The 25,251-nt window shown below is 37.0% G+C and overlaps 1 protein-coding gene across 1 annotated transcript in view; it reads right to left on the bottom strand.

Moving 5' to 3' along the window:
* Positions 1 to 25,251, bottom strand: part of LUZP2 (leucine zipper protein 2) — a 479,539-nt gene that overhangs the window by 73,046 nt on the left and 381,242 nt on the right. Inside the window, exon 8 of the mRNA XM_047692979.1 lies at positions 5,972 to 6,046. Coding sequence (XP_047548935.1) covers positions 5,972 to 6,046 — 75 coding nt within the window. The remainder of the gene's footprint in view (positions 1 to 5,971; positions 6,047 to 25,251) is intronic.

The following is a 25,251-nucleotide window of genomic DNA, read 5'->3' as shown; positions in this document are numbered from 1 at the left end:
GCAGGCTCCCTGATGAGCAGAGAGCCCGATGTGGGGCTCTATCCAAGACCCTGAAATTATGACCTGAACTGAAGGCAGACGCTGTGCTGACTGAGCCACCCTGGCACCCTTATTTTGATAGTTTTGATTCTTGGTTTAGGTTGTCTCCAGGTCCCTTGTATACAGGATAAATGGCACATTCATTAATTCATGAAGTTAGATCTTAATTTATGTATTCAGTCAATAGCTACCCACAATGCTCCTGTTATATGTCAGACACATATGGCAAAACAGGTTCTTGTTCTTTTGCTACTTAGTCCTGGGAATATGTGCAGGTTGACTAACATTTGTCACTTTTTTTTTTTTTTAAAGATTTTACTTCTTTACTTATTTTTTGAGAGAGAGAGCAAGCACACAAGAGCAGGGGGAGGAGCAGAGAGAGAGTGAGGGGGAGAAGATCTCAAGCAGACTCCAAGCAGAGCTGAATCGTACAACTTCTGAGATCACGACTGAGCTGAGACCAAGAGTCAGATGCTTAACTGACTGACCCATCCAGGCGCCCCTCACACGCACCATCTTTAATATGGATGTAAATAATGCATGCTTTCCTGGGCAAAATGTTGTGACAGTCAGATGTAACAGAATTTTCTTTTTAATATGAAAGTTTGAGAGATAGATTTCTATACTACAAAGGTGTTTTTACATTCCAGTAGCTGAGGCTGCCTATAATTCATAAGATATTGCCAAATAAACAATTGATTGTTTGGAAAACCAAGGTTGATTCTTAGATCATGAGATTATTTTTTGTTTATGTTGTGATAGTAAACTGAAACTTCTTTCATTAAACATGTCACAAGAACCCAGTTAGAGTATGAAGATGATTTCATAATATTTATGAGGTATTTGAGGTTATTTGAAGCCTCGATATAACATTCTTAGGAGCTAGGCACCTGAAGAGAGTAAAAAAGTCTCATATAAAGATGATGGAGAGAGGTAGAAAGCAATTTCATTAAACTGTAGTTTTTATCCATTTTGAAGTGAGCTAGCATTTCTACCTGCCTTTATGACTACAGTTTATGAGCCTCATACATATGGTACAAGAGATTTGTTGAAACCGACCTCTAGTAATATGAAATGCTTTATAGTTTATTGTAGCAAAAGGAACGACAAGATCCTGAAGGTTAAAGAGAAAAATTGTTAACACTGATAGGCAGTCTCTACAATCTCATTCATTGATGTTAATAATCACTATGCTTCCCGAGGGCTTTCCCTGTGCCAAGAGATCTTAGTACTTTACTTTTTTGGATGCACACAGTTTTCTCACCACCCTTATAAAGTAAGTTTTGTTAGTATTCCATTTTGCAGTGATGCACAAAGAGTTTGAGGAATTTGAACATGGTCATTCAGTGGAAGAGTGACTGAAGAAAGGCAGACTGATTCTGGAAACACTGCTACATAGAGCCTCTCATGCTAAATCCAGACTGTAGCACAGTGCGGGCTAGGCACACCTAGGTGGGGAGTGAATAGAGACGGAGTGGAGAAAAGCCCAGAATGGGTAAGACAAAGGAGAAAAAAACTATGTTAACCTGGAGTTCTGTGATTCAGACCAAATTATAATTTGCCCATTTAGTATTATGCGACTACACCAGTTTGTACAACCCACAAGTACATAAAATGCATTCATTCTCTGTGTTTCTGGAACCTTCTGACTCCACAAGCAATTATTTCATAATTTTGGGTGCCCAACAAAATGTGAGAGGTGTGGATCTCCAGACCATGTATCATACATGCTTTCTGTTTCCCAGAGATCCTACCACATGGTGATCACATGAATGGCATTTCAAATCTAGTTAGCCATTTTGAACCTGACTAAGTGGATTATCTGAAGTCAGATGAGGGAAAAGATTAAATGCAAGGAAGAAAATTCCACAGTCAGGGTTGCTAAAAAAATCAGAGGAGACTGGGCTGCCTCGGGATCACAGGAATCCCATTCTTTCTAGGATTTAAAGCATCTTGTAGAGATTGTGGTAGGGGTATTAGAGAAAGGATTAGAAAAACAAAAACAAAAACAAAACAAAGAACGATGGTCTAGTTGAATTTTAGGATTTATATGTATCTCTGATTTTCTGATTCTCCCAACTCTATAAAGAGTCTTGTCCCTTTTTAAAAAGTAATATTATGTAGTATAAGTTGGATATAGTCAGAGAGTAACATAAATTAGTATAAACTTCTTTTTTATAAGTTAAAAAATCTTATAAAGCTGGAATCTTGGTAAGATGAATTATGCTTGGCCTACTCTACCAAATGGCAAGCAGCCTTCCTTAAAACTACCTTAAATAGTTGGAAAAATATAAAATAAGACAATCACAATGGAACAGAGTTCCTAAAACATCTAGCTGTTCATTTAAAACATTTGTCCCAAAGATCTAAACCTTAAGAAAGAATATCATCAGAATTCACAAAATGACCTTACTAATTAGTTATTGCCACACTTTCTAGATATCCTGTTTGAAAAGTTATTTATGTTAGCTATGATGCGGTTTTGATCATATGTCCTAATGAAAATGCCTACGTGAGACCCAAGTCTCTGGGAAGTAGAATTTTAGCCTGGTCCTTCACAACTACGGTATAGCAAGGAGATACCATAAGAACTCCAAAATGAATCAACCTGAAATATCCCATCTCCTCTTTCCTGTGTCAAAACATCCAGGGGCGCCTGGGTGGCTCAGTGGGTTAAGCCTCTGCCTTCAACTCAGGTCATGATCCCAGAGTTCTGGGATTGAGCCCCGCATTGGGCTCTCTGCTCACCGGGGAGCATGCTTCCCCCTCTCTCTCTGCCTGCTTCTCTGACTACTTGAGATCTCTCTCTCTCTGTCAAATAAATAAATAAAATCTTAAAAAACAACAACAACAACAAAAAACACCCATAGTTTAATCTGGTAGTTAGGAAGCAACTTCTTTTCTTTACACATCTGCTATATGTATACAATAAAGTATTGCAAAGCAAGTCTATAATCATATTACTTGCTTATTTTTTTTAAATAAAATGGTTGCTACGTTGTGACCACAAAAATGGAAAGCTCTTAACAGCAGATAGCACACTTTCTTCACCTTCTAAAATAACATTTTGAAAAATATAGGGCATATAGAGAAGAAAATAACAATTATAAAAAATATCAGGTAAATATCAATCTGAATTAAATGTTAAAAAGCATCATGTTTATTACATATTATATATTTGTTATATATGATATTTATTATACTTTTATAAAATACATGATAACATGCATATATATATTGGTAATACATATACATATTACATATACCTAATGTATATATACAATGTATATACTATATGATGCATGTATCTAATGTACACAAAATATCTATATGTGTGTGTATAAATTAAAGACTGTGTCTATACAACTACTGGAAAATGAAACACTTGGGAAACAGTGGTAGTAATTTTAAGCATTCTTAGTGTGATTTTACTCCATCTTTCCCTGAAGTCAATTGGGTCCTTGAATTTGATATATTTTTCTACTTCATCTATTTATATTATATATAATCCAAAACAAATGTGATTTGTGTATTTGAACAACTGTTAAATACCATATATATAATTTTGAATTTTTTATTCAACAGTATATGTTATAGATGTATTAATATTGATATAAATGTCTTTATATGTATTCATTAATATTAAATTTTGATTACTATTTGAAAATATGAGTATGGAACATATATGAAATATATATGCTAATTCTAATGGTAAGCATTTAAGTTATTTCAATTTAGTATTAACAAAAACATTGTTGTATGTCACGTCCTTATGCATGTGTCCAAGCACATAGGGACAAGTGCAAATTCTATGATACATACATTTAAAAACTGATTTAATAATTACACTACCACCACTAGTGTATTGGAATATGGGATCTGATGGTGTTGAGATGACATCTCTTTGTTTTTATTCACATTTTCATTTTTCTGAATTAGACATCTGTTGTTAATAAATTCTAGTGAAATATGGCAGAATGAAGAAAGTGCATGCATCTCAACTGTACTTTCAAAAATTTATATACAATTTTAAGGAACATTGCTGTATACGTACTGATTTAGGATTATGCTATCTGTCTCTTGGAATGATCTATAATTATCCATTTGGAAAATTTTAAGTCATTATCTCTACAAATATTGCTTCTGTTTGTTATTTCTTTTGGAAGAAGTATAAATACTTTAAAATTTTAAAAATTGATATACATTTCTCATTCTCTGTTTATTTTCCATTTATTTGTACTTTTTCTATGTTAGTCTAGGTAATTGATATTAATTTTCTGTACATTTTACTTGTCTTCAGTTCTATTATGTCCACTCACCCAATCTGCGACTGAGCAAAGTTAAAGTCTCAATTACATGCACCATTTTGTTCTAATTCTACAATGTCTACTTGATGTTTTTAATAGATTCCAAGTCCAGTGAAAAATGTTATGCTTTTATCTGTCTACTTTCTCTACTGACATGCACACACACACACACACACACACACTCGTCTTCATGAAATCTTTGTTTCCTCATTCCAGTGTCTGAATCAGCTTCAGTTACGCTTTCCTCGGTTTCTTTTTGTACTCTGATCAGATTGTATTCCCTCTCCACACGTCTAGAAATACTTTTATTACATGTCAAACACTGTGTAGAAATGAACCAAAAACTCCCCAGAGGTTATCTTCCACATAAGAGGGTCTGCCTTTCCAGTGTTAGGCAGGATGATGGCTGCTAACACCAACCTAATGAAGAACTGATCTTAGTCAGGTGATGCACTGAAGGCTTACTAAAATGCAGATTACTCCTGGATGGCCCTGTTCCTTTGGCACAGACTTTCCATGCTTCTGATTGAGAATAATGTGGTGTTTGTCTTCTCAAGTCTGAAATACTATGACTGATTTCTCAGATTCAGTTTCCTGTATTAATATGTGCTAGATATATGTTCTCAGTATTACAGAAAATGACACTGGATGTTTGATAAATGGGTGTGAGTAAACAAAGAGATTATTTTAAAGTCACTCTACCTTTTGTTCTGAGTGAACTAAAGTATAGAGAAATGTTTATTTCCTATTATTTCATAGAGATGATTTAAAAATAAAAAAGAAAGAATGACAGGCATTACGAAATTTTGCCACATTCCGTAACGATTAAGCAGAACAATAATTCTAATTATATAATCAATTAATCCCTTTCTATCTCCCTTTCCATATGCCAATTGCCTATTCTCCACGTATGCCTCACATGAAGAACACCGAAGGGCAAGAGTTGGCATCAAGCAGGAGCTGTGGATTATCCTGAGCACGCACACTTGTAACACAATGAGACATTAATAAAACTAAAATGAAAGAGAGGAGGTAAAAAGCATTGAAGAAAATCTTTTGGAATTAGTGGTGATGGTAGCACAACTTTGTGAATTTTTAAAAATGTGACTTTTATACTATGTGAATTATACTTAAGGAAAGTTGTTATAAAGAGGGATTTATGTCATTCTCTCCTGCGTTATCTTTATATGAACAGAGCTGGTTAGGAGGGCTACCTCCTTCTTCTCTGATTCTCCCTCCAGAATTCTGATTTACGATTTCCAAAATGAAAAGTGTCAATGACTACTTCGATTTGTTTCCTAACTCATTCACCCAGAGTTAATACATGGCATCTTTGCTGGTGCTTTAAAACATGTTTATTCATGGTGTTAGAGAACAAATGTACTGGTAAGGTGGAAAATGAAAAGTCACGAACTCACAAGGCTGAACCCTGAGTCAATTTACTGTAGCAGCAAAAGAGAGGAAAGATTTGTGTTCCAAAGGGAGTGTCAAACTCTCATGAATTCTACACCCACCTTCCAGGTACAGCATCGGGAAATGCATCAATAAATCAAGTGAAGCAATGGGTCTACCCTAGCTTTGTGTGCTAAAACTGCAATTAGGAGGATTCAGAGATGTTAACTTACCCGGTCAAGAGCCGCTTTCTCCAGCTCATTTTTGGCCACAGCTAATTTTTGTTCCAGATCAGTAAGTTGTTGGGCCTATAAAATGAAAGAAAGGCCACTCTTTTTAGTAAATTCTATAGCATCCCTTTTCCCTTTAAGCATCTTTCATTCATTGTAGAGAACAACAACAACAACAACAACTTTGTGAAATATATTTGGAATTCAAGTTAAAAATACTCCATGACCTTTGGTTAAGCTTCAGAAAATAGTGTGTTCTGGATTAATTAGTATGTAGTAAATTCTTCAGTGGACCAAAATATCTAGTTGCAAAGTTCCAGCTCCAGTCCCTGAATATACTTTGACATAATAAATCAGTTATGTTTCTAGTTGTTCCATATTGAACTATATTTCCCCCAAATTCCTATGTTGAAGCTCTAATCAACTCCCTCCCACTTTGTGGCTGTATTTGGAAACAAAGCCTTTAGGAAGGTAATTAAGGTAAAATGAGGTTGTAAATGTAGGGCCCTAACCCCATACAATAGGCGTCCTGATAAGAAGAAGAAATATCAGATATCTCTCTCTCTCTCTCTCTCTCTCTGCATGCCTACACAGAGTAAAGGTCATATGAGGATCCACGGAGATGAATACCATCTGCAAACCAGGAAGACCCCCTCACAAGAAACCAAGTCTCCCAGCACCTTAATCTCAGACTTCTTGCCCTCAGAAGGGTACGAAAATACATTTCTGCTGTTTAAGCCACCCAGTCTGTGGCTCATCCTATGGCAGTCTCTTGTTATGGCAGCCTCAGCAGACTAACATAATAGCGTTCATTCTTTCTATTATTCAGTTTTAATCCAACACACATCTGTATCCCACCATATGCTAGTACCTTTGCCAATGCCATAACTCTTCTGTTAAAAGAGCAAAGGTCTCAGATTTGGAAGATGTATTTTAAAATCCTGTATCCACCAATTCCTATCTACATACTATAGCTATCCTTACAAGAAGATGCCTAGCAGCCTCACAAAAGACCAGGAGAAGAACCTGCCTCCCCTCATGGCTCAGAACCTCTCTATACCTCTGGACTTACCCAGTCTCCTATATTTAGCCAGTGAAAAGAATCTCAAGCTGGAAAGAATAGAGGATCTTTCTGATGTTCTTTTTGGGGAAGGGGATTGAATTCACCAGGAAAAGTTGACAGTAGAAGGCTTATCAATTAACTACCTAATTAGCTACCTAACCCATATACATAAAATATATCATACATGTACTTAAAAATGTGTGTGTGTGTATGCTTAAAAATAAAATTTCGAATTAAAAAAAGAATGAGCTGGTGAAGAAAGTAGCTTCTAATATGAACGTACCTGCAAGTGGCAGAAAACCAACAAACTCTGAGCCCGAGGCCCCTCCCTGCACTCGCCTTGGTCCTGTTTGTCTCTATCCTTCCTTCTATTCCCATTACCCGACCCCACAATGTGAGGATCTTGGACCACAGACCTCAGTCTCATATTCTTGACCCGGGGCTCAGGCCCCCTGCCTGTTCCACATCGCTGCTGTCCTGGGGCCATCTACCTTTCTCAAACACGGAGCACTCAAGACTAACATGGCAACTGTCCTTGGCTACCACTGGCCCTGCCTAACCCAGTGCCTCAATGGAAGGAAGGAAAAGAAGGTCTCTTTTATCTTTCCCTGTGTCCTCAGTCAAGGATAGGAGTTAGGGACAATAGAGAGGGGCAGTGGGTGGGTCTCAGTGGGAAAGTGGTCAGCTTACACTCCCACTAGTTATGGGCTAGGTCCTTAGAAACTGGGGGGAGCAAGTAAGCATGTCCACGCCACTCAACATTTTAGTCACCATCTGGAAGGAATGTCCATGCTGCCCAGCAATTCCCCATGTCTTACTCACTCTCCTGCCCTCGCACCTCCCCCCCAGCCCAGGTTCATATGCTATTTTCTTTCTTAGGCTCTCTTTGGTAGGCAGACACTCTCCTCAAGATGCTGTCATCAGTCACCTGCAGTCCAGAGGGGTCTGCCTAGGCACAGGACCTTCTGCCTTAGCCTGTTTTCCTCCTTGTAAGGGTTTTTCAACCCAAATCCTGTGATTCATACTAGAAGATCTCCACTAAAGAATGACACAGAATGTTCAGTAATATAGCAATCCAGGAAGCTTGTATTAGGGCAGATAGAATGGATTCCATCAGAAATAGCAAATATGACTTTGAAAGCTATAATGCCAGCAATTCCCAGGATTTCAAGTATTTACCTCTTCTAGGAACTCACTGAACCTGGTAAAATCTAGCCAAGAGATTTTGGAGGACAGAAGGTTACAAGAAGAGTAAGGGAAAATAATCAAAGGAATTGCAGATACTAACACATATTATCAAATGTTGGTGCTAGTTTTGGAAGGATGAGCTACTGGGTTGACTTGTATATAGTAGTTATAAAATTACATAAAACAGTAAGAATTCTGTGAGTATTAAACTATCAGAAGACATATAAAAGACTGAGGACTTTACCATATGGTAAATTTAATTTGTTTTAAGTCAAATTTATTTGTTTTCTCAATTTAATTCCTTCAAAATAATGGATAGGGCTACTTATGAAGAGCTAGTCATGATTCTGAGGAGCTTTCATTTACATCCAATCACAGAACAAATATCTATGAAGTGACTGATTTTCTCAGGCCAGGAAACATCATCTGTGTACATAGGTTCAAAATATACACGGAGAGGCAAGCATGTAAAGTGAAAATGACAATAAAATTCTAACTGCTAAACACAAAATGTGTGGTCTAAAAAGTCAGAGTGCCTTCTTCTTTAATAAAGGAAACAGCAAATAACATTTAATTTTCATACATGTACATCTTCTCATTTGAGTTTTCCAGTCCAGAAGCTAGAGTCCATACCATAAATCTTATTTTACTTAAAAAAAAAAAAAGAAAGAAAAAAGAAAATGTTGCTTCTGAGCTTTAAGTTTTTACAGACCACAAAACATTGGAACCTGGGGTTTGGCTGCACCATCCAGACTTGCTTCTGGAGCTGTTCCTTACTTACTGTTTTTCTCTGGAGTTCAACTTAAATTGAGCTGAATTATGAAGCATGACATTAATGCCACATATAACATAAAAGTGTCTTTTTTTTTCCTTCTGAGAAATGAATCTATGCCATGGTGAATGCTAGCAAAAGTCTCGGCTACTTTATCTTCTGATAGAGCATAAGAAAAGGAAGTGCTACAGGGATATCAGCATAGTATCTAGCCACAGTGTTTTCTGGCATGGCTTTCTGGTTGGAAACAGATCCATCTAGGGCCAGATCAGGAAAGGATCAATACAGACTTTGAGTAGGGAATCCACAAGAGAGCCTCCTCTTAATATTCTGGCCATTGTGAAGTTATAATAAAAAACTTGGAGGGGACGACTGTGACTCATTTACAGGGGACATAGGTCAGTAAAAGATTACAATAGCTGGGTTTTTCAGGGACATGGATATAACGGCCCACATTACAGTAAGTTTGACATCAGCGAAGCAAGGTCAGAAATCTTTAGAAGTTTCTTAACAATGGTTGTGCTATTTTGTTATTAAGAAGATGGCAATTGTTCTACAACCAATAAGACCACGCAGGTGTGTTCCAGCAAATAATGCAGAAATAATGGATAGTGAATACAAGAGAAGTTCCATTAAAGTGTGGCATGAGCATATTAGAAATTCTACATTTTAATTCCAGACTTTAACATTGTAAAATAGGTGCTATTACAAAATAATCTTTATTCTATGTTTTCTACACTAAAATATCTTATGGTTGTAATATAAAAAATAGAACTTATATTTAGGCATTTTCTAGATCTCACCTATGTTATTTATGCTTATAATGTACATGACATAGTAGTAAAAGAACAATATGGTAACAATGATAACAATGATGATAATGGGCCTAAACTCTCTCTATATATATTCATTTTGCATAACAACTCTGTCTGGCACATAGTATTGTTTCTATCCTTTTTAAATGAGAAGCTGAGATAGAGATTTATGAAATACCTTGCTCAGAATCACACAGCTGGGCAATAACAGATCTAGAATTCAAATCTAGGCAGCTTGTATCCACAGCTGGTCCTCCTCACCACTGAAGATATGAATGTATGTGTTCTATTTATAACTAAAAATTTACATATATTAAATGACATATGCTCAAAATTTACTGATGACCTTTAGACTAAAAATGTTTGGAATCAACTCAGAACCTTTGAGAAATTTTGCGTGCTTAAGATTTTTCTCCCAATGAGGATGATAAAGTCATAAAAGAAATGTTCTCAAGTACTCAGTAGGATGTACGTGGTGGTTGGTGAAAAGGTAATGACAGGATTGAATTTTTTATCTATGATTCAATGTATCTATTACTACATAAGAAACACATGCTCCCTGCTCAGCAGCCCTAACCTAAAAGATGGGGATCATAGTCAAGAGAGACAACACAGACAACCCCACCATCATCACCGTCATCTCTACATTCCACTTTACTGTAGAGTTAGGAGACAGAAAATCAATTAATTCTTACTTGCATCTACTCAACCCCCAAAAAAGCAGGAAGTTGCAGTACCAAGATTATCTCAGACCATCAGATTCTTGGATGCTGTGTCTGCTCAATTCAACATTAATAATTTGGGAGTGACACTGACAGACATGGGATTGAATGACTAAAACATGTACAAGGACCAAATTTAGACCTCAAATTACACTGGAATATAATTTAGCATAATATCTGCTTATAAGTGTTATTAAAGGTTTTAATTAACTAAAGTTATGAAGTTCAGTAAGCCTTTCCATTGGGAAACAAGAGCAAGCATATATAATTTTCTTCAAAATTTGAGTTTTTATTAGTCTCATATTACCATCATGTGTATATGTATATGCATGTAACACTCACGGCCATTTAAAGAAAATCTATCCTGAAACACTTTTTTTCATTATGTCTTTGAAGTTGATTCCCTTTCTCCCCTCAAGAACACTGCCACTTTGGAGGAAAGCGGCTTACAGCCTTTCTCTGTCATACATTTTAGGAGAGGTTATCTCAACACTCAGTTCCAGGGATGGGGATGTAATTTCTTACAGCAATTCCTCTATCTCTACTCCATAGTCAAATGACTATGATTGGGTTTAGGCATCTAATGAACATCAGGCCAGAGACAAGAAGATATATAGTGGTGGCTTCTGGAAGGAAAGTGGTCTCTCTTCTTCTGATGAATAGACGGTATGTTTTGTTCTTTCTCTTGGTAGTAGAGTATAAGGATGTTTACATCTCTGCTACTAGCCTTATCTCCAGAATAAAAAAAGAACATCATGAGGAGAAAACCCTACTAGAGAAGAAAGCAGAGCATAGAAAAGAGCAAATAAATATATTACAGGATCTGGTGACTTTGAAAACATTGCAATCAAACCACACCTCAAATGAAAGGAACCTAGCATTTTCACTACTGTGAGTAAATAAATTCATTGTTCATGAACTAAATTCTTGTTAAATATTTATATTTTCCATTATTTGAAAAGAAAAGATTCCAGTCTTCTCCTTACTATAACTGGTATTGGTCTAGTCCTTCTCCATAAACAACCATGAGCTAATTAGGTCAAGCTGTGAACGATGAAACATGGAGAGCTCACTAGGTGGGACCTGTCACTGTACCAGCTTTCTGGCTGAGAGCCATTTCCTACCCAGCTGCAAGGGCTGGGGCCCCAGCAGCTCTCTGCAGTTGCACTGAGCTGGGAAGGCAGAGATGAGAGTTTGGAGCAGATTAAATACCTGCAGTATAAAAGGGAAGGGGAGCGGAGAAAAAGAGAGATGAGCAAGGGCAGAGTTTCCAAAAGTCAGTTTGTGGGGATGTTCCTACAAATCCTTGGCTGAGAACTGGGCTGCACATAAATAGGACAATATATCACACAAGGCTAATCATGAAGTAACTGTTAAATGGCTGAGAGCAGAACAGCGACAACAGAGTTTGAGCACGGCAGAAGGATGTTAGCATTCCAGACACATTCATAAGCCTTATTAACACCACAGGCAACAAAGTAACAGCCTTTAGATTAATAGCCATGCATGAGAGTAGCGGTTGGCAAATTATCACCCCAAAGGCCAAATCTGGCTCATTGCCCGTTTTTGTAAATAAAATTTTATTGGAACACAGCCACCTTTATTTATATATTGTCTAGTTACTTTTGTGTCACCATAGTGGAACTGGGTAGCGGCAAGAGGGACCACATAGCTTGTGAAGACTAAAGTACTTATTATGTGATCACTTGTAGAAAATGTTTGGTGAGTCCTGCTCTAATATGAAGTCTACTTTGGGCCGACCTTAAGAATGTCTACATCAAAATCTAGATAAGATTCTGGGAGGTCGAGTTGGGGGCAGAGTTTTGGAGGTTTATCTCAGTCAAGTGAGAAGAACTGGATATCTTCTTGAACTTTCACGTATCTACACTTAAAAAGTATAGAGCCAACTCTACATTAAGGTGAATATGGGCATTTTAACTGCATCATTGGACGAAAATTAACAATCTTCAAAAGAATATAAAATCCAGAATTACTCTAGCATATGAATGGCAATGTCCAGCACAAAATAAAATCTTACTAGGTATTCACAGAAATGAAATGTATGACTCAAAGTTAAACAAAAGAGTACACAATGGCAGCTGTAGACAAATCATCTTTAATGCCCAAACATTTCCTTATAGAGTTTTGTTCTTTACATTAGCCTTGAGAATCATGACAGCACTTTCTAGTTGCCATCCTGGTACTCTACTTAGCTTTTTGGATCTTAACTAATGAATCTTAGACTCTAACCCACACATCTAGAAATTGCAAAAATTCCTGTAAAATGTCTGTAAGTTTTATTCACTATGACTATCATAAAAATAAAGTCATTTCTGTCTTCATGAAAGATGGATATCAGATGACTCATTTTATACTACGCATTCGGTAGTTTCTGTGATCTATAGAAACCTGGATTGAATATACTGCTTAGAAAAATGATCTTAAAGTACTTAGTTTTTCTTTACTGTTATATTTATCTACTACATGAAGGTAAAAACCTTTCCTTAGTTACTATGAATCTATTTTGTCTTTGTCTATCATAAATTTTCTAAGAGACAGTGACTTGTAGGATTAATAATTCCAGATCATAATATAATATGTAATTATTAACTTGAGAGAGATTGAGAAGAAATGTAGGTTATCTGACCTGTACCTTTCTCAGGCAGGTATCATCAGCTCAATATACACTATCTTCTAAAATCCTGGATGACAAGTGGTCTTTCAAACTACATAATTAGCTTGCTGGTTAATCTTAGAAATTAATACTACTTTAAATACGTGTGAGTATAAATAAATAAATACTTTGTGACTATAAATGAAGTAGTTACTGCTTCTGTGTTATTGTATTCCTAGATATTTTTCATCTTTATATACATTCTCTTATCTGATATCGATCTGTATTTTCATTTTATTCTCTCTCCTTGTTATTACATAATAATAAATACCATTTAATAATCACAAATACAATTTTTAATTTCCACAGGTGGCAGGTACATGACAGTTCCTGTATATTACCTCCCACATTTTATCATTTACTCTAAGAGTTATATAGTATACCATGTTTGACTAATGAGGAAAAAAGGATCAGAGAGAATAACATAGAAGTAGAATGAAGTTTTGGTACCAAACCTGCCTGTCTCCAGACATATCACACTGGGCTACTTTTACTCTAATGATTTCAAAGCTAAATTGGACAACATAGGCCCTAGGTGTATCTACAAAGCCTCTTCAGTCATGGCTCAGTTTCAATATCTTTCCATCTCTCTGTCCTTCTTATTCCAAGAAACAACTTTTTTTCCCCCCAATTCTTGCAGAACATTATTATTACTTTATAAAAATGTTTGTGTTTGTGTTCTAATTTTTTCATTATTATTATTCCACCAATGGATAAGTACTTTAATCCTGCTCACCACAGGCCTTTGTGATGGGAACATTCTGTATTACATGAATAGTTGATTATCTCCCTTCTTGGAAAACCGCCCACTACAACCTCTCAAAAAGCTCCCATCCTCCTTTCATTTATTACAACTCTGTTTATATTTATTTACTTATCCATCTGTTTATTTATTTTGCTATTTCTCTGCCTTATATTCTGGTTTTTCTTCCTCTTTCCTCTACCTAAAGTTGAGAATTCGTGGAAAACTGTGGTTTCTAGTACACCTATGACTCATCAAACAGTCCTATTCTTATACCCTTCCACATATTTTTAAATTTCTTGAAAGGTCAAATTATCACATTCTTCAGATTCCTCAAAATCAGTCTGCAGAGAACGAAAGTCAAAACATTCTCTCTGTTTATATTATTGTCAATGGCACATGGCATTGGTTTCCTATTGCTGCTATAAACAAATCATCACAAGCTTAGTGGCTTAACACAAATGTATTCTCTTAAAGTTCTAGAGGTCAGAAATCCAAAGTAAATCTCACTGGGTAACATCAAGGCAATGACAGGCCTGGTTTCTCCTGGAAGCTCTAGGGTAGAGTCTGCTCCTTGTTTCTCCTAGCTTCCAGATACTGCCTGGACTCCTTGGCTTGTGGTTGCTTTCACTGACATATTATCCTCTCTGACTAACCCTCCTGCCTCTTTTTCATAAAGACTTTTGTGATCCCATTGTTAGCAAAAAATCCAGGAGGACTTGTCCCAAGTCAAGATTCTTAACTTATGTACCTCTGCAAATGATCTCCTGCCATGTAAGATAACATATTCTCAGGCTCTGGGGATTAGGATGGAGATACCATCACAGGGTTATTAATTACCCCGTGTCCCAAACACATCATCTCGGCCCCACTCTCAAAACAAGCCTTCTTCCCACGCCCATCCAGTCACAAATTCCATTTGTTCCATCTCTACTGCTTTTATTAGAACTACCAAAGTAGGTCCTCACTTCTACTCTTTACTGATCTCTGCAACTGTTTTTTCCAGTTCTCCTCCTTTTGTCTCTACTTTTCTCCCCTTTCTCCAGGAAGTCACCCTGCATATTCCACTATGTTTATTTTTCATGAACATTTCTTTTAATTTGTTTCTCCTTGATTCAAAAGAGAGAGAGAGAACAACAACAACAAAACTGTAGTTTTTCCTTATCGTTTTAGGATAAATACAAACTCCTTCATATTCCGGTTGAAGCCTGCCATAGTTCATCCTACACTATCTTTAGGGGCAATTACTTTTATTTATTTATTTATTTATTTATTATTATTTTTTTATAAACATATAATGTATTTTTATTCCCAGGGGTACAGGTCTGTGAATCGCCAGGTTTACACACTTCACAGCACTCACCGTAGCACATACCCTCCCCAATGTCCATTACCCCACCCCCCTCTCCCTCCCCTCCTCCCCTCAGCAACCCTAAGTTTGTTTTGTGAGATTAAGAGTCACTTATAGTTTGTCTCCCTCCCAATCCCATCTTGTTACATTTATTCTTCTCCTACCCCCCAAACCTGCCATGCTGTATCTCCACTTCCTCTTATCAGGGAGATCATGTGATAGTTGTCTTTCTCTGATTGACTTATTTCACTAAGCATGATAAGGAGGGCAATTACTTTTATTTGACAAGACAATCTACCCCACCCAAGCCAGGCCAAAAATAGTATTGCTTACTACCTTTGGTAATGGGAGTAGTTTAAATGTGTCCATCTTCTTCACTTAATTTGCCTTGAATAAGCTGACAAGCAGGAGTTCTTCAGGGATGTCTGTGTGAAGTTGCACTCCAAGTCTATGCTGCTAATTTGGAAGTTATGTATTTTCGGGTTAATTATCTCAGATTCTAATGTCTTCATTTTATTTTTTTATTTATGTATGTCATTATATGAAATTTCTTCATTATATCTTTCTCCTTTTCCATTCTATTTACTGCAGGCATAATAAATCCCCAGCATCCTATACATTTATATCCTTTCAAGTAGAAGACTTCCCATTTTTCCTCCTTCCCTCCCTCCCTCCTTCTTTTTCTCTTTCCTTCCCTCCTTCCTTCCCCTCACTCCGTGCTTCCTTCCTTCCTTCCTTTTCTCACATTTTCATTTATCAGATATTATTTTCAACATCCCAGGATGAGGTCAGTCACAAATAAATACAACATAATATAAAGGCAATACCTTTATATTATGAAGCTTGGAGCCTACGGGCTTCTTAAACACTTCTGTATTCACCACTAGAACTGTCAATGTGTCTTTTACATAGTAAGACAACAAATTTATATTGGTGTTCTCTTTGAAGTCACAGGCACTTTAACTTTACTGGTAGAATTACAAGTATTTTACTAGGTTCTCAGAAGAGACAAAGAGGTATTTTGACCTGAGAGCATTGTATAATATCTCAATGACCTTCTTTATACTTAACACCTTAAATACCTCAGGGTCTACCCATGTACCTGCTCTTTCTACTTAGAATCATGGAAAATTCCCTGCTATCCGGTTTTCCCTGGTCAATTCCTATTCATCCTTTACACTGCAGTTGAAATGCTAATTCTCATAGAGATCTATTTCTGAGCTGCAAATATAATTTTAGCATTCTTGCCATATTCTCTTGTGAAATGCTATATTTTTTTTCTTCCTATTACTTTTACCAGTTGTGATTTTTAAAATAGAAAGTGATTGGAATGATATGGACACCAACCAATAAAATCTGAGTCTGCCCCAAATGCCGGAACAAGGTCTTGAGAGTTTTTTGCTTGACAGGTGTCAAGCAGTCAATCTGTCTGTGAACAGTAGCACCGTGGCAGCTCCTAAGCAGGCCTGCCATACCCCCATAGACTCAGCCAGAAAAGAGACATGAGGCCAAATCAGTTTGGACAGTTTATTACTCATGCTGAAAACATAAGGAAGATCAGCATGGTGTTGTCACTCCATGTCTCTTAATATCACTGGATGACATCAAACCAGGGTGCCATATCAAAGGCAACATATGTGGTGGCTCTCTTCCTGCCATTGTGGATCCAGCTTCCAACTACAGCAGAGCCTACAGCTATACCCAAAGGAGGGGCAGAAGTGTAATATGGAAAGTCTCATGCTTTACTGACATTAGGAAGGCCGATAAGAAATTGCTACCTGGCAACCTCCTGAAAGATAAGAAGCAGATGAGAAACAGTCTTGTAACAGCTGCAAATGTGACTACCTCACGACCTATCTTTGTATGTTCTGTGGAAGACCATAGGACATTAACCCAAGACTTGGGTTAAACTACATGTTAGCCTTGCCTAAGCGATCTAAGCAAAGATATGCATGGTTATCAGGGTGTTACGGCTGAGCCATTGTGCTATAACAGGTGTTAGCCATTTATTGCTGAATGACAACTAAGTGCAAGGAGACACGGATGAAGGAGGCAATGGCTATTTCACAGTTGGTACAGAAGTACTTCAATAGTTGGAACAATCTGCATGTCTATATTAATGTATACTAGTTATTAGAGTTGTCATCTACCCATTTATGTATCTGAATGTTAATGCCTCATTCCCTCACTAGGCAACAGGCTCAGGACACAAATTGCTTCTGTTTTGCTAACCCTTGAATCAATAATTCATAGATTAGTGATGGGTACCTAGCAGTTGCTTAATAAGTACTGGATGAACAAATGAACAAATGAGTAAATTTGATGCTGATGCCTTGGAATGTACTAAGAAAACAGATATCTTAATCTTCCTCCTTAATTTGTTTTGTCTTCATTTGTGTCTGTCAAGCCCCAGTGTTTACAAAAACTCTATACCTAGTTGAACATTTTGAAAATTTTTAAGTCCTTATTTTTCCAGCCCAAAGAATGCTTTTCTGAGAGCCTTTTCAGTCCATCATGTAAATCTCCTTTCTGGCAGTTAATTGGCATGAAAGACAATGACTGCACTTCCTTCTAACAGGCACAGGAAGTGATGGTTTACCAACACTGACAAGAGTGCTGAAGGGATAGCAGATAAGATTTGGCATAAAATTTTGTAGGTGTCAGGATCAAGTCAGGGGTAAATATTTTGAATAGGTGTATTTTTTTTTTCTATGTCAATCTGCCTAAAAGTCATGGTCCCCTCTATTTGTGCAAATCCTCCTGCACTCGAAGGATGGATGAAGCCAATTGCTTCAATTTTCTTATTGCCGAAGTATAGCAGCTACTTTGGATGCTTATCCCAAACATCCTTTCAAAATTTTCATTCCACTAAGTGAATTTTGTTGAAAGCAGCAGGTACTAAAGCATCTACACACCAGCTTGTCAAATTCCCTACTACTGTCAATCTGTATTTTTTTCCCTTTGATATTCATTTTAATGCATTTTAGCAGAGACTTTTAATACATTTCCTTGTCCTATTTCCTACCAGACTTATTTTGTTCTTTTCACTTGAATTTAAAAGTGGAGCATTTGGCAATTAGAGAGTGAGCTAAACTCTAGGGAATACCTGAAGCCCTAGAAATGTGGCATTCTCCCAGAGATGGAACAAAGACCTTGCAACCTATGTCAGTACCTCACCTCCCATGGAATTGTATAGAACATGAGCTACCTTTTTCAACACACTGTATTTTTTAACATATTAAATCATGCTTAGCATCTGCAAGTCAAGTTCTATACAATTTCCACATATATTTAATTGTCAAGCATCCAGGCCAAGCAATAGTATCTTTCTGGTTTTATTAGATGTACAAACAGAAGTTTATAGAGTTCTAGCAAGCTACAGATGATATGCAGAAGAAATAGATTCAAAGTTAATTCCTGTTGACTCCAAAGCCTATCTTTATCTTTCTCAAATTCCTTATCTCTTAATTCTTGCTGAAGTATCACCTACTTAATGAGCCCATTCTAGGCTCTTAACATTGTTGAGCTGCCTTACTTCCCACCTGGAATTTCCAATCCTCTATATTCTCTACTTTTTTTTTTTTCTTTCTTTTAAAATAGCACTTAACTTTCTAATATACTGCATAAATTATGTTTTCTGATTATTGAGTATTGCCTATCACACCTACTTGAAGGAAACTTGTTCACGGACGAATCACTTAAGTGCCAGGAAAGGTGTGCGGCAGCGTTAGTCCCTGCCCACCCCACACCCCCTCAAACTTGTTGATCTTTACATTAGAAACATTTTTAAATGTGATCAGGACACCCAGGTGGTGTTCAACAAAAGATAATGATAATGACTCTGGTAATAATCATTTGCACGATTGTAATAACTTATATTAGTAATTATAATTTATATTATGATTAAAGGAAGATTTCTCATTTTTTTAAATCAGGCTATTACTACGTCCTTTAATATTTAGTCATCTCATTACCAGTTCTAAAATTCTGCCCTGGCTCACTTGCCAGTCAATTCAGGTTGATTCCACAAATAATTATCAGTCATCTACCATGTACTAATCAATAGGCAAACAAATTGTAAGGATTACAAAGATACATAAAATATAGACTATGTCCTCCAAGAATGTACACTAGAGTAAAGGATATGATGCATGAACTCAGAACTATTTCCTATGTTAAATAGTGAATATGCTCCAAAGGATGGTATAAAGTTCTGGTTTAAATTTTGACTTACTTTTATTATTTTTAGAGTGGCAAGAAGAATGTAGGTTTTCTTTCCATTCTATGGAAAACTAATTCCCAAATTGTACTACCAGATAGGAAAAGCTGATTGAAGATCCTCTGTTATCGAATAGCATACATTATATTTTTTTTAATATTTAAATATATTTTACTTGAACTAAGTAGCATAATGACTCAAGTCAGCAATAACAATAAAATATAACTGGCTCCTGAGCATAAATCTACATGAAGAGTCACGTGAACTTTGACTTTTTTTTTTTTCAAATAAATCTTTTCAAAACATCATTAAATGTTTCTCATATAGGGGTATTGGAATGAGCCCTGAAATATATCCTAAAAGACATATGTTTGGACCATGTCTTCTTTATCCATTCATCTGCTGAAGGGCATCTCAGCTCTTTCTACAGTTTGGCGACTGTGGCCATTGCTGCTATGAACATTGGGGTACATATGGCTCTTCTTTTCACTACATTTGTATCATTGGGGTAAATACCCAGTACTGCAATTGCTGGGTCATAGGATAGCTCTATTTTTAATTTTTTTTGAGGAATCTCCACACTGGAATGTTACTCAGTCATCAGAAAGGATGAACACCAGCTTTTGCGTCAACATGGATGAGACTGGAGGAGATTATGCTAGTGAAATAAGTCAAGCAGAGAAAGTCAATTACCATATGGCTTCACTTACTTGTGGAACATAAGGAATAACATGGAGGACATTAGGAGAAGGAAAGGAAAAGTGAAGGGGAGGAAATTGGGAGGGGGAGACAAACCGTGAGAGACTGTGGACTCTGAGAAACAAACTGAGGGTTTTAGAGGGGGTGGGGAGATGGGTGAGCCTGGTGGTGGGTATTAAGGAGGGCACGTATTGCATGGAGCACTGGGTGTTGTACATAAGCAATGAACCTTGGAACACTGCATCAAAAACTAATGATGCTTTGTATGATGACTAACATAACACAATAAAAAATAAAATAAAAAAAAAAGAGTACACTTATCATGATGAGCACTGAGTAACATATAGAATTGTTGAGTCACTATACTGTACACCTGAAACTAATATAACAATCCACATGAAATATACTGAAATTGAAAATAAAAGTAAGTAAATTAAAAAAAAATACATGTGTTTGCTCTTTCGTTTACCATTTGCTAGCTTTAAATTATTGACAAGACACTTACTTTCTCAAATCTTCAGCTTTCTCATTTGTCAAATGGTAATAACAATACCAATGACAATTTATAGATTACTTACCATTTGCCAAGAACTGTGATGATCTTTAAGTATGTTATTTTTTAAAGTTTTGTAAAACTAAGCATTATTGTTATACTTAGCAAAGGGGGCGAGAAAACCTTTGAGAGGCCACACTTGTAATGGCTCAAGGGTACCTTCCAGAATTTGATGATAATACTCATATTTCCAATTCTAAAACTTTTATCTAGTTAAGATTATTTGTCGGAGAGTGTACAATACACCATACGTTTTTGTTTCCAATTATTACATTGTTTTGAATTCCATTGTTTCCCAAAGGATGGTAAACTACCATGGAACATGAAATATACTCCCTCCGTTTGATCAAGAACAAAAATGTTGAAATATGAACTAAAGTTTTCATGGGAAAAATATTTCATGAAACCCCTATAGACAATACAGAAAGAACACCAGAAATTTTGAAATCACTTTCTTAATTAATTAATTTTTCATGTGAAAAATGTGTCATAAAAACTTAAAGCTACAAATAACTTTGGGAAGATAATTAACCTAAACTTTCAGTGGGATTTCCTCAGTAAAACAGCACTAAAACGTTTAGCTACATCAAAGGGCTGTTCTAAGGCTTACCTGAAGTAATAAATGCAAAAATGTCAATGGACAACTGGTTTTTTGTTTTGATTTTTTTTTTCGGGGGGGGGTGTTTAGAAAAATCATCTAGAAGTTAAGAGCTGTCAGTTTGGTTTGAGCAAAAAAATTGTCTTTATAACCTAATTCACTAGCTCTATTGCTCCTCCAAAGACAACAACAACAACAAAAAAACAGCTTAATTTCTGCTGGCCTTTGTCACATGTCACTGGTCTATCCTCACAGTTAGAGAGGGTACATGTCTTGTCATTGTAGCTGTCAAAATGGGGGTCAGACATTTATTTCGCCTGTTTGCATCTGTCACTTTGCTTTATCTACTTAGCCTCCACAGGGCCTCGTGTGTGCCTGTGTCAGTGATCATCATCTGAGTTACTCACAACTGTATAATTAATGAATGAATAAATCTCTTCCTCTCAATAACACATTTTTTTATTGAACATGGTAAAATTACGGGTTTTTTTCTACCCTGGGAAATTTGATAAATTAAACATTGCAAGGAAGTGTAAAATTTACCACTCCTCATCCTTATGTGTTCTCTATTCCCTCATGCATTCGTCCATTGATGGATGAATTCATTTTCCCATTCATCAATTGGCTACTAGTAAACTCATTCATCTGTCATTTATCCTTCCACTCACTCTTTATCCTATTATCCATGCACTTCTCCATTTGCCTCCTCACACATCCATCTACTTCTCCATCTCTCCATCCATCCATCTTTCTGTTCATTTCTTTACTCGTTATGCATCCACCCATTTACATACTCAATCCAGTAACTTATTCACACAGCCCACAGAATTTAAAATGGAAATAAAAAGGGATGGTGGTGGTGGTTACGTTAAGCTTATGTCAGACAAGAAAGGAGGAGAAACTTGATTTCATTCAGTTAGAGAATTCAAAAGTTCCAAATTATTTCCAAAGATTCTGATAATTTCTCACCTGTACATCTCTACACATTTAAATCATGCATCCTTAGATCAATTCCCTGCATATGAAAAAACCACTCTCCAACCCAAATGAGCTGAGGCAGGATCATACCTGGCTTAGCACGGGCTTTGGTGTTTTGAAATATGTGCACAAAATTTGATGCAAATCTAGCATAAGAACCACCTCCTCAGTGAAGCACTCAGTGTAGTTTTTAACTGAAGGTCATGACCCCTGGTATGCTTCACTAGAATATGCATATCCTACGTGTGCTTAATGATAGTATAAAAAGACACAGACGGGGTAATCTCAACATTAGTACACTCAAAATGCTTCCTATGGGAATGGAGCAAAGAGCGGAGGGTGGCACGACTGATGTTGTCTAATGGTACAAATATGCAACAAGTGCTAAATAAACCATAGAGTTCCAACACGCAGTGCAATGAATGCAGACAATGGTATTGTACTGCGAACTTGCTGAGAGATTAAAACTTAATTATCCCCACCACTTGAAAAGAAAAGAATAATTATGTAATGTGATAGAGGTACTAAACAGCGCTACAGCCACAATCATGTTACAATATATAAATATACCATATTAACATATTGTACACCTTAAAATTATACAATGTTCTGTATTAAATATATCCAATTTAAAAAATCACCACAAAAAATGTTTTATAAATGCAGCTGTTTAAATTAAACAGGTACAATCACCAGTGTTCGTGAAGAGAAAATAATATATTCTGGAACTGCTTTAGCTTATGTTTGTCGGTAGGCAAGAAACCAGCTCTCTTTCTTATTCTTCCACTCTCTCTCTTTCTCTCTCTTTCTCTCCTCCCCCTTCCTTTCCCCCAGTTCAAATCTGGTATGCACTTAAATACATTAATAAGAATGAAACACACACATATGTGTATATGTAATATATGCACACACTATATATTCACACATTTTTGCCAAATAACCTTATTATGAGAAAACTGTGTGTATAGTTTCAAGAGGAAACTTTGTCTTCACTCAAGAGCCAGCAACATGGAAGAAATACCTCTGGATCTTAGCTCTATTGTTTCTCACTCAGGGAGGGGTTTCTTCCAAGTTTCTAAAAACCTATCAATTCTTTTTTTTCCCCCATAGTTAACTGGGTTAAGATCTGTTTCCTAGTGTCTTTATTCACAGTCTTTCTAAAAAACAAAAAGCAAAAACTTTTTTTGGAAGATGTATTTATTTTTGAGAGAGATTACAAGCAGGGGGAGAGGCAGAGGGCGAGGGAGAGAGAAACAGAGACTCCCAAGCAGACTCCATACTGAGCACAGAGACCAACGCGGGGCTTGAGCTCACAACCCTGAGACAACAATCAGAGTTAACCGACTAAGCCACCCAGGTGACCCCAATACAAACAAACTTCTAACCTGTGAATGGTATGCTTTAGGTCGTTTAGGGCCCAGGGTATGCTCTTTAGAAGCAGCTATGGAGCCAACCCTGTCCTGCTGTCAGGACTCTGCATATGAAGACATGGTTTGTGTTGTAACTAGCCTAATACATGCCTCACACACTGCTCCTCTGCCTAACTCTGGATTCAAGGAGTGGCCTGGCGTGAGTGAGGGCAGGGGTTCAGGGCCCAGATCTGGCTGGTGCTTATCACAGTCCCACCCTCTAATCTAGGAATAAACCCGACATGAGATTTCCACCCTTCCGATAGCAAGGCTATTTTTCAACTGGTTCAGACATAACAGTGAAAAGTGTCATTTTAATTGTATCTTTAGAGAAACCCCCAAGTGATATCTGCATGGGTATATATATCTATCCACATCTCTATATGCAGACAGATACACATATTCCAAAAGAAATACACATGAAATAGCAATGCTTCCATAAGGTGAGATTGCCGAATTAAGCAGCTGAAACACTTCCTGTATCATCTCAGCTCATTTTCCATCTGGAATCACTATGTAAATTTAGAGTACTTCAGTTTACCAACATTTACTGAGAAGCTAGACTCCTGCATTCTGCTTTTGCTTACCCTTCACCTACCATATTCAGTTCATAGCTAAATTGTGTATACATCGCCTTTTAAATATCTTTCAACTCCGCTCACTTTTCTGCCTTTTACGCTTGGCCAACGCTGTTCAAGTTATTACCATTTTCATGCAGACTGTTGCAATGACCTCATGCACAGAAAAGAGTTCAAACAGCAGGACTGAAACCACTGTCCTTGCAAAGCCCTGCTTGCCAACTGGGGTCTTTGACTGTACCTGGGAACTTGGATCTTGACGAGGTTCCCACCATTCACTTAGAAGATGGGCTTCACTGTTGCCAAACCCTTTGTGCAAACAACATAGATTCTGCTGTGAGCCTCCTTTCCTGCAGGGAGTTTGGAATTATGGCACAGGCTAGACAGAGAGAGCTTACATGTCCAGTCCCCAATAAAACTCTGGACTCCCAGGTTCAGGCAAACCTCTCCAGTAGAGAATATGTCACAGGGTACTCTCAGAAGTGGTGATAAAGGAATAAAGCAAATCTGTGAGATTTCACTGAGTGAGGAGTCTTGGGTTCTAGTGCTTTGTACCCTCTGGATTTTGCGCCATGATCTTTTTCTCTTTGCCGATGCTGCTTCCTATCTTTTTGCTGTAACAAGATCACAGCTGTGAGGAACTAGATGCCGAGTTGCATGAGTCCTCCTGGCAAAGCATGCAAGCTGACACACCTTCTGTCCACTTTGTCTTCCTCTCAGTTGCCCTCCCTCCCAAACCAAAGCATGGCTATGTGATTATGTGTCCTTTAAATGTGTTGATGCAAACTTGTCAATATCCTCCATTACTACAGAACTAGTGTTGAAGGACTTCTGTCAAGTGCCAGAGAGCGTTGACAGTCATACGGTCTCTATTACAACTTAACTCTGTCCCGAAAGCACAAAAGTGGCAAGGACGGTGCAT

This window comes from Lutra lutra, chromosome 10 (assembly GCF_902655055.1).
Source record: "Lutra lutra chromosome 10, mLutLut1.2, whole genome shotgun sequence".
Lineage (NCBI taxonomy): Eukaryota > Metazoa > Chordata > Mammalia > Carnivora > Mustelidae > Lutra > Lutra lutra.
This window is presented reverse-complemented; position numbering and strand designations above follow the sequence as displayed.